At 40.5% G+C, this 10,683-nt stretch overlaps 1 protein-coding gene across 1 annotated transcript in view; it reads left to right on the forward strand.

Annotated features, from left to right (window-relative positions):
• Positions 1–2,421, forward strand: part of LOC124555809 (CLIP domain-containing serine protease 2-like) — a 67,098-nt gene extending 64,677 nt beyond the window's left edge. The window contains exon 7 of the mRNA XM_047129908.1: positions 2,014–2,421. Coding sequence (XP_046985864.1) covers positions 2,014–2,324 — 311 coding nt within the window. The 3' untranslated portion in view covers positions 2,325–2,421. The remainder of the gene's footprint in view (positions 1–2,013) is intronic.
• Positions 2,422–10,683: the final 8,262 nt, after the last annotated feature.

Below are 10,683 nucleotides of genomic sequence, written 5' to 3' on the forward strand. Positions count from 1 at the left end.
CTATTGATGACTCATCATCCAAGATAACATTCTGGGTCGTCTTCACCAAGAAAACCTCAGTCCAGTCACAGATTTCGTTTGTACCTCATATCTAAATATACGTCTACGACATACTCCGGTACGCAGCAAGACTCTATGCGGTGCAGGGTGTCTTGTGTCATTAGTAAGTCATTCCCTTTCGTGTCCCAGTCGCAAATGGAGAGAGTGGAAAAGCTGTAGATATACCTTCGTACGTGCCCAGATTTTTCTTATTCTCCTTTCGCGGTCCTTATGCGAAATGTACGTAGACGACGGTAGAATGGTACTGAAGTCATCTGCAAATACCGGTACTCTAAATTTTCTCAGTAGTGTTTTGTGAAAGGAACATCGACTTCCGTCCAAGGATTCAAGTTTCAGATGGCAGACTTTTTACGTAACAGTCGCGTGTTGATCGAACCTACCAGTAACAAACCTAGCAGCACGCTTCTGAATTACTGTAATGTCTTGCTTTAATCTGACCTGGTGTAGATCCCAAACACTACAGCAGTTTTTAGTAATGGGTGACACTAATGTGCTACATCCGGTCTCCTTTGTAGACGAATTAAACTTTCGTAGGATTCTCTGAATACATCAACTACCGACCTTACGTGCTGTTTCCATTTTATATCCCTTTGCAACGTTACGCCTCGACATTTAATCGACATAACTGTATCAAGCAGCACACCAAATTGTGGTGTCACCGCCAGACACCACACTTGCTAGGTGGTAGCCTTTAAATCGGCCGCGGTCCATTAGTATACGTCGGACCCGCGTGTCGCCACTGTCAGTGATTGCAGACCGAGCGCCACCACACGGCAGGTCTAGAGAGACGTCCTAGCACTCGCCCCAGTTGTACAGCAGACTTTGCCAGAGATGGATCAATGACAAATACGCTCTCATTTGCCGAGACGATAGTTAGCATAGCTTTCAGCTACGTCATTTGCTACGACCTAGCAAGGCGCCATTACCAGTTTATATTGAATTTGTAATTAATGTATCAACAAGAGCGATGTTCTCCAATTATGGATTAAAGTTAAGTATTCAAGCAACTACGTTCTTTTCTTGGTAGGATAATTACTTTACCTTGTTCCAGACCTCACGCCAGCCTGCGTGAGCTTAAACGCGTGCCTTTCGGCTTCCTCCAAACTCCGTGAATTGGCTCCTGCCAATTCACAACACAAAAATACTGCGTTCGAACATTACAGGATTTTTTATTCGATTCATCCACATTTTCATTTTTAAACATTTAGAACAAGTAGCCATTCAATACACCAAATAGAAATTTGTTTAAATCAAGCTGTATCCTCCCAGTCACTTGATGAAAACGCTTTTCCTTACTCTACTACATCCTCTGGGAACAGCCCCATATTGCAGCTCATCTCTCATTCAGACCTGTCCTATAATATTTCCCTGGTACACTCTTGACGGGCTGGCCGGTGTGGCCGAGCGGTTCTAGGAGCTTCAGTCTGGAACCGCGCGACCGCTACGGTCGCAGGTTCAAATCCTGCCTCGGGCGTGGATGTGTGTGATGGCCTTACGTTAGTTAGGTTTAAGAAGTTCTAAGTTCTAGGGGACTGATGACCTCAGATGTTAAGTCCCATACTGCTCAGAGCCATTTGAACCTTTTTTTGAACTCTTGACGGTGCCCTTGTCTCTGATGAACATTCGCATCCAGGACAACATGTTCGGTTGTATTACTTAAGTCTTAGAGCCACTCATATATCTGGGAACCTATTCATTATGCTCAGATGCTCGTTAATAGTCAGCAGTGGGGCACTCTGCCAAATACTTTCCTGTATTCTAGGAACATGGAATCTGCCTGTTGCCCTCCATCCATAGTTCGCAGGATACCATTCGAAAAAGTGGCAGGCTGAGTTCTCCATGAGCAATGCTCACTAAATCCATGCGGATATGTCAAAAGAAGTTTCTCTGTCTCAAGGAGATTTTGTACGTGCACTTGCTTTGGTTAACAAAATTCCTGTTTGGGGTTTGCAGGTGGTTCCACGCCAGTGAAGCTGTACATAGATGTGCCGGTGGTGGACGAGCAGACCTGCCAGCAGAGGTACTCGCGCTGGGACCGGCGCATCGTGCCGTCGCAGATCTGCGCCGGCGGCAGGGGCGGCGATGACTCCTGCGCCAGCAACAGCGGCAGCGCGCTCATGGCCTTAGAGGGCCAGCCCCCCAGGGCCTACCTCATCGGAGTCGACTCGTACGGTCGCCGCGATTGTGGCGTGGTGGGCCACCCTGACGTCTACACCCGTGTCTCCTCCTTCCTCACGTGGATACTCGACACCATTCGGCCATAACGTCATTTACTTGTCATACACCAAACCACATCCACAACACATCATTGTGGTCTATCGCCATATGCACCATTCGACTGGATGCATCCAGACGAAGTACATGAACTCTCAAACCCTAATGTTCACAGTAATACAATAAAAAATTGCGATATTACCCATTAAGAGATTTTAAGTCAAAGCAGGATCTGTTCTCGTGCCATTTCTCACCATCGTCTTTAAGATATTTTTAATTTAATTCTTTAGTTTTTCTTCGTCGTTGATTTCTGTCTAGAAAACACTTCATTTACAACAACGTATCATTAAAGGAGGAAAACTGAAATACATTTGACACGTGATCTACATGTTTGTAATGGGGCTGAACAGCCGATTGTGATAGTAAGAATTTCGAGTAATTTTTAATAAGATCCATTCTGTGAACAGTAAAATCTCGTAAGGTTTTGATATCTGCAAAATAAGAATATCAATAGCAACCAAAACACCAAAAGTTGAAAGGAATTATCTTGATAAATAATAACAATTGCTATATCACCTGACGCAACATACTATTCTATACAGCAACATAACTAAGTTATCCTTCTTTCTCAAGCCTCTTAATGTTCTAGTTTCAACAACTGTGTTTCATCCAATTATGCAGACTCAGTTTTTAAATCACGGAAAACAGGATTGCTTTGATGTTGTTTTTGTAGCTTCTTCCATCAGAAAAGCTATTTATTTACGACAGTTATTAATAATTTACACAGTTTTTTTTTACCTTACCAGAACGTAAATTCTCTTCTGGTTTCCTTTCTCATCGATTGGTGGTTGCATTTATGAACGTGTTTTCCATCAGGGAAAATGATTTTGAACATTGAAACCATTCTGAGTATTAAGAGAACTTTACAAACTGAAATTCATATTGTTGTCCTTGTGAATCATTGGAGTAAACTGTATCATCATTTATAGATTGTATTTCTAGTTCCTCATAGTTTATAAACAAACACGTCAAAGTATATCTTGTTTCACAGCTCAAGTCATATACCAAACAACGCCTGGTAATTGCTGATCTTAAGGATTTCTCGCCAGGTAGCTCTGTTGTCCCCCGTTGGAGGTTCGAGTTCTCCCTCGAGCATGTGTGTGTGTGTGTGTGTGTGTGTGTGTGTGTGTGTGTGTGTGTGTGTGTGTGTGTTGTCTTTAGTTTACGTTAGTTTACCATAGATTAAGTAGTGTGTAAACCTAGGGACCGATGACCTCAGCAGTTTGGTCCCATAGGAACTTCTCACAAATTTCCAAATTTTTTTCCGTTGTTCCCACTGCTCAAGGGAAAGTGATAACCTGAAAGCCAGTGCTGTGTAGACAGTGCACACGCTGCCACCTAAAATATCTACATTGTGGGTGTAGTTTATGAGTATTTGAGTAAAAATTACCACTGATCAATAGGCCATCTTCTCATTCAGGAGAAATCATAAGCACATTTGTAGCTGTAACAAAACTTGCCATCTATGCGAATGGCAAACGTTTATTATTCATTAATGAAACGCAAAATTTATTTTTTTGCTCACCAGACTCCCATATCTAAATGAAATAAAACAGAATTAGCTCAATGGTCAATTACAGACATTATGATATACTCACAAAATTGCCCACGCCATTTCCAGCATTAAACAAGACATGCTTAGGACCATTATTACGGTAGGAATTAAGGTGAAGAAACTGTTTAGTGATGGTGCTTACATTGTTAAGGGAAGAGTTTTTTAATGACCCTCCGACGATGAGGCTAACAGACGTGGATCTCAAGGTAAAATGGGGAATGGAGAAAAATGGATACGGAAATCGTGGTGCTGTGGTGTGGCTGAGCCTTCGAGATACTCTTGCAGATGTTAGAATGACGTACTTCTGTTGGACTCATATACAATTAATACCAGATAACAGACGGGACAGGTGTGGTCCAAGCAAACATGAGACACAGGTGCTGTGCCTTATAAGATAACAGAGTGTTTATATAACTATGAAACGAAACAGTGTTCCATATTGATCCCTGTTTATTACGAAATTCTCTCCTGACATGCACGAATTACAAATTATTACAGGATCATTGTGTTCAGAAGTAATGCAGAGAGTTAGACAGTTATCAGTTGTTAACAATACTAATCGAACACATGAATACCTCAGCAAGGATTATCTACACAACAATTCTCGGAAAGTAACTACGCAGTAATCGCAATGTGACTGCCTGAATTTGACATATCAGTGAAAGAACTCCACGCGCGGCTAACATTTCCGATAGTCGTAATGAATCTTCAGTCACTCGTGGCAGTAGTGGAATCCGAAGTGAGCGCAATCGGACCTCCACATAAATTCTCTAAGTCAAGTGTTCTCTTCTGCCACCTCAATCAAAGTGTGCTTTCTGTCGTTCCTCGAACAAATGTCTTCCTTGCCAAATTTGAAACACAACTGCTGGCCAGTGATCCATTTGTTAGCTAGACAATAATCTTCCCTCGATCCAAAAGTTTTGCTAAATTTACTATCCTTTACTGGCCTGTGCTAGCTGCTCTTAAACTATTGTAAATTACTCTCTTGCTCTTCAACCAGCCCGATGTTTTAGCCAAAGCGATCACTTCCACACACGCATTTCACGGAAATTGGTGTCCAGATTTACCTTACTCGTTATCTGTTTATGTTAACCCACGACGATCTCTCTGCTGTGCTTCAGTCCGGTTCTAGGCGCTTCAGTCCGGAACCGCGCTACTGCTACGATCGCAGGTTCGAATCCTGCCTCGGGTATGGATGTGTGTGATGTCCTTCGGTTAGTTAGGTTTGAGTAGTTCTAAGTCTAGGGGACGGATGACCTCAACTGTTACGTCCCATAGTGCTTATAGCTATTTGTACCATTTATGACGATCTCTCTTAGGAAGGTTTAGGCCAGTTATTATTCACCTCAGGCAAAGTAGTGACAAAGTTGGCTCAACGCTTCACAAATCGAAACGAATTAATGTTCATAAAGAAGGCCAGCCACTTCTCCAAAACGCCGTTTATCTATTACTGACTGTCCCATGCCTAGCGTTCCCAGAATGTAACTTCTTGGCGCTAAAGGATACCTTTGAAGTTTGTTTTGCCCGAATGTTCATGCTTGTAGGAACTGAGATTCCGTGGGCGAAGATCCTTGCCACGCCACATTAACTATTTCTGCGAATGTAGCCACGGACCCATATTGAGAAAAGCGCATAGAACTATACAAAAGCTGCAGAAAGGCGATTGGGAAGTTCAGTACGTCCATAGTGGATGACGAATTGCGACTGTGATTTAAATTGGCGATTTATCTGGTAATAAATATGCAACCAGTCACTTTTTACGATTTATTCAACCATGAACATGTTTTCGAGCCAATGCAGGCTAATCATCAGATGGAGTCGTAACAAGAACATTATGCTGTGAACCAAATGTAGCTAGATACTGTGATGGTACTACTGGCGGAAACAATGGAAATTTAGCAATCGGTGACGAAAGTTTTTTATGTTTTAGATACTTACAGTGCACTGCCTTGTCGTCTTCATATCAGATCGCGTCCTATAATGTGCATTATTTAGCTATGTTCACAAATATATACAGTACTTAGCTACACTGGGTTTTACACTGATTCACAGAAAGTAAACACTACATGTCTTTGCAAAAAATGTGGATATGGTAGATATTACACTTTACTACATAATGGTCTTTGGCAAGAGATACTTTATACTATGGTACAAATATTACTGGTACAGATTTTGCATTTCCATAAATGAACTGTGGACGAAGCCCGACCAACAGGCATTACATGCATTGGTCAAAAATGATAGTGCATTGAGAATGGCTAATTTCTAGCTGAAATCTGTCTGACAATAAAACTTAAAAAGGACGACTGATAGCTGAAACCTGTGATTCACAAGTCAATATAACAGTCGCTAATTGCAACAGCCTTCTGAATGGAAGGTAACCTGATTGCCATAAACGTTGCTAGCTGCAGGAGTGTCTTCATATTGGTAATAAAATTTTTAATATGTTCCATAACATGGTATTCTGTAACTTACAAAAAGTTTTTACTTATGTATTAAATATTTCGCTCAATCTGTTTACCTACTGTTTAACTATTAATCCATATTAAAAATGTTGTTGTTAATATGAAGACACTCCTGCAGCTAGCAACATTTATTGAAATGTAAAATCTGTGCCAGTAATATTTGTACCATAACGCAACGTATCTCTGGCGAAAGACAATTATGTAGTTTAGTGTAAGATCTATCATATCCACATCCTTTGCTAAAACATAGAGTGTTTACTTTCTGTGAATCAGTGTAAAACCAAATGTAGCTAAATATTGTGTATATCTAAGCACATAGCTTGTAAGTAGGCTGTATAGGTTTTTATGTTGGTAACGCCACGTAGTGCTCTGTATGAAAATCGATGACTGCGCTGTGTGCAGTCTGTGGCTGGTTGGACTCATTGTTGGAATATTCGCTAGTGTACCGTTGGGCAGTTGGATGTGAACAGCGCATGGCGTTGAGCAGTTGGAGGTGAGCCGCCAGCATTGGTGGATGTGGCGCGAGATGTCAGAGTTTTGAGAGATTACTATGAGAGCACGATCTGGACGTGTGTCCGTCAGAAAAAGAAAATTTGTTTAATTGGATGTCACAAAATTATGTATGCATTATGACTTTTGAACGCTATTAAGCTACATACGTTGTTTGTTCTCTATCAAAATCTTTCATTTACTAACTATGCCTATCAGTAATTAGTGCCTTCAGTAGTTAGAATCTTTTATTTAGCTGCTAGTATTGGCGCTCGCTGTATTGCAGTAGTTCGAGTAATGAAGAGTTTTGTGAGGTAAGTGATTCATGAAAAGTATAGGTTATCGTTAGTCAGGGCCATTCTTTTGTAGGGATTATTGAAAGTCAGATTGCATTGCGCTAAAAAATTGTGTGTCAGTTTAGTGATGATCAGAATAAGTAAAGAGAAAACTGTCTGAGTACGTTGAGTTTTGCTCAGCTGCTTGAAAATCAAATAATGTATAAGAGTTCTTCCAGCACTGTCATTCCTTACGTACAAAACGGGAAGTTTCATATGTCGACCCTTAGCCGAGGATACCTCACTGGAATCGTCAGATCTTTTTCTTATAGTTTGTGTAATTGGTGTAGTTATTGTTTATTGCTAGTGCGCAGTTGTAGAGACAATATCCTTTGTAGTTGTTGTTCTTCACTGTTGTACAGTTAAACAGTTGTGACATGCATGTAGATTTGCACCAAATATTTCGCAGCCGCGCTTGCAATTAATTGGATATTATTTTCAGGGCTATTTTAATGAGTTTTCTTATTTTGCTCTTCAAATTGTGCTTTTCTGTGTTATTGTGTGAAGTATTTTGGCAGTTATGGCGTGTGTAAAACGTAACACTAGGCAGCAAAGTCAATTGAGAAATTACAATGAAGACGATAGTAGTGTGTTAGCACCACCATTTAATAGATTAACAAATATTCAGAATAGTAATTTAATGATCGTGCATAGGGAAATGGACTAGGCAATAAATAATGGTGTAGACAGTGAAACAGCTTGTGAACAGGGTAGTATTGTCGATCGATCGGTTGGCAGCAGCTCGCCCCAGGAATGCGAAATGACAGGACACAATCTTGCAAATACTGTAGATTCAGGTTTTGTGTCATTACCCGTTTCTCAATCAAGTCAAGACCCATTTTCTGCTTTTCAAAATGCGAATGTTGCCGGTGCAAATGCACAGTCGAAAAGTAGAGAGGAACATGTTTCAGACATCAGTGCATTGTTATTACGTCCGCCCCCGGTAGCTGAATGGTCAGTGTGACGGATTGTCAGTTCTCTGAACCAGGGTTCGATTCCCGGCTGAGTCGGGGAATTTTCCACGCCCAGGGACTGGGTGTTGTACTATCATCATCATCCTAACATGCTCATAGACTGCAGGCCGTGGAAGTAGTGTCACATTGTAAGACCGGCGAACGGCCAGCCTGACGGGCACCCTAGCCATACGATTAAATACACAAATTATTATTAGAATTAATGCAACAAATGGAACGACAGCTTCAAACGTTAGACACAACGCTTGAACCAACACGTGAAGTTTTAACTACTGAGTTACATAACATCGAATCTAAATGTCAAAAAGTCTGTAATGACGTAAAAACGTTTTGTGAGCATTTTCAACTTACTTCTTCGCATCATGAAAATGCATTACAGACTCACGAAGCAGCTATAAAAGAACTGCAAACTATTCTTCATGAAAATCGCGACACTTTGGAAGCTAAAACTCACTCAGTTGCATCTACCGAGTCGGTTACGCAACTTGCAAAAACTCAGGAAAACTTAAAGGACATGGTAGATATGCTTTCAACACAAATGGACACTCTGAAACTTGGTTCAGAAAAACACACTGAGGAAATCAGTTCATTGTCGACGAAAGTAGCCGAACTTTCAGATCAGTTCATTAACTTATTTACAAATGTAGACGATGATCTGAATGACAAAAGACCAGTAGCCTTTACTGACACAGAAGAGTACGAACAAATCAGCAAATTCAAACAAAATCAGAATTAAATTATAATGCAACACAAAAGAGAAATCTTGGAAGTACATGATCAGTTGGCACAAGTAATACAAGAATTACGTATTTCAGAGGACACTCATGCTCCAATACGTGAAGAGGGACTTAGAAATACGGAAAAGCCACAAAATAATACCACAGGGCATTTCGGAAATTTTGAAAGAAATTGGCAAGGTGCTCCAAATTTTTAGATGGAACCGCCGACACGACGTAACAATGACCGATATGCGTCTCGCCGTCATAATGACTTTGACAATAAGCTGTTCATTACTACGCGTAAATTCAAAACATTTAAGAATTCTGGCAACGACATTCATCCACAAGCGTGGCTTCATCAATTCCCTCATTGTTTTCCTCCCAACTGGAAATTAGAGCACAGATTAGAATTTATGTGTGGCTACTTAGAGAATGAACTAGGTATAAGAATGGGATCGGTCATTCGCGATTGTCACACTGAAGGAGAATTTTATCAAGACTTCCTCTCAGCACATTGGTCTCAAGCTACTCAAGACCAAATAAAACATTGCGTCATAATGATGAAACACTTTGAACAATCTGAATTTTCCAGTCTCGTCAAATATTTTGAAGACATGTTCCACAAGAATCAGTATCTGTCAAAACCATATAGCCCTCAGAACTTATTCGCATTTGCTTAATTAAGTTGCCGGAACATTTAACACATATTATTTTGGCAGGACGTTGCAAAGACGACATCGAAGCTTTTCAGGGACTTTTACAAGAACTGGAAATTGACACTGACAATTGCGGGAAGCGAAACCAGGAAAACAATAAATACAGGTCATATCCATCACAATTCCGTGAAGACAGAAATAACTGTACACGACAAGGCTATTCTTACAACGTAAATCGTGACCAAAACAGACACCACCCATATGACAACCGTTGGCAAAGTAATAATAATTACAGGGAAAGATGACCTCTCTGTGGTAATGACTATCACAGAGACAATCATAGAAACAGACAATATGGGAACCAGAACTGTTATTATCAAGGGAGACAGAATAATTTCAGATGCAACAGCTCACCACGCAGTAACGACTCAGGGAGAAATTCTCCACGAAGTTACCGACAAGGGAAATTACAGGAACTACCAACATGACAACAGACGATATAATCTTAACAATAGACCAGAATTTAATGAGAACTGGCGGGATTCAAACAGAGCAGGGCCCTCTCGATAAGTTGAAATTGTAGAGGTTAGATCTCCAAATCCCAATAACGACGCCTGATAACAAAGAGACAGTAGACAATGACTCACAACGTTGGCTGCCACAAAACGTACTTATGAAGCTGACGACGTAGCTGCTGTGGCTATTAATTACGTAAAAATGGAAGACATTAGGTACATCTTACTCCAGGAACATGACGTTAAACATAACAACATTGCATATCCTGTAATTCAAATTACAATAAATGATCTAGAATTTACAGCAGTACTTGACTCTGGCAGTCCCATTTCAGTAATTAATGAAACAGCTTTTAGAAAATTCAACAAGTCGAACAATTGCCCCACGCTTCCGTTACGTAAGATTTTATTACAAGGTGCAATCTTTGGAAAAAGTGTGGATGTACGCAAACAAACCAACTTTATATTCTTTTGTCAAAACCACAGATTCTCTATGAACTTTCTTATTGCTCCATTATTGTCGACAGAAATATGTTGGGAGTAGACTTTTTGAATGAATGCAAAGCAATCTTAAACTTTCATGATGCTGAAATAAGCTTAGGGAATGAAAGTAAGTCAATAGCTTTAAAATTTGAAGATTG

This window comes from Schistocerca americana, chromosome 1 (genome assembly GCF_021461395.2).
Source record: "Schistocerca americana isolate TAMUIC-IGC-003095 chromosome 1, iqSchAmer2.1, whole genome shotgun sequence".
NCBI lineage: Eukaryota > Metazoa > Arthropoda > Insecta > Orthoptera > Acrididae > Schistocerca > Schistocerca americana.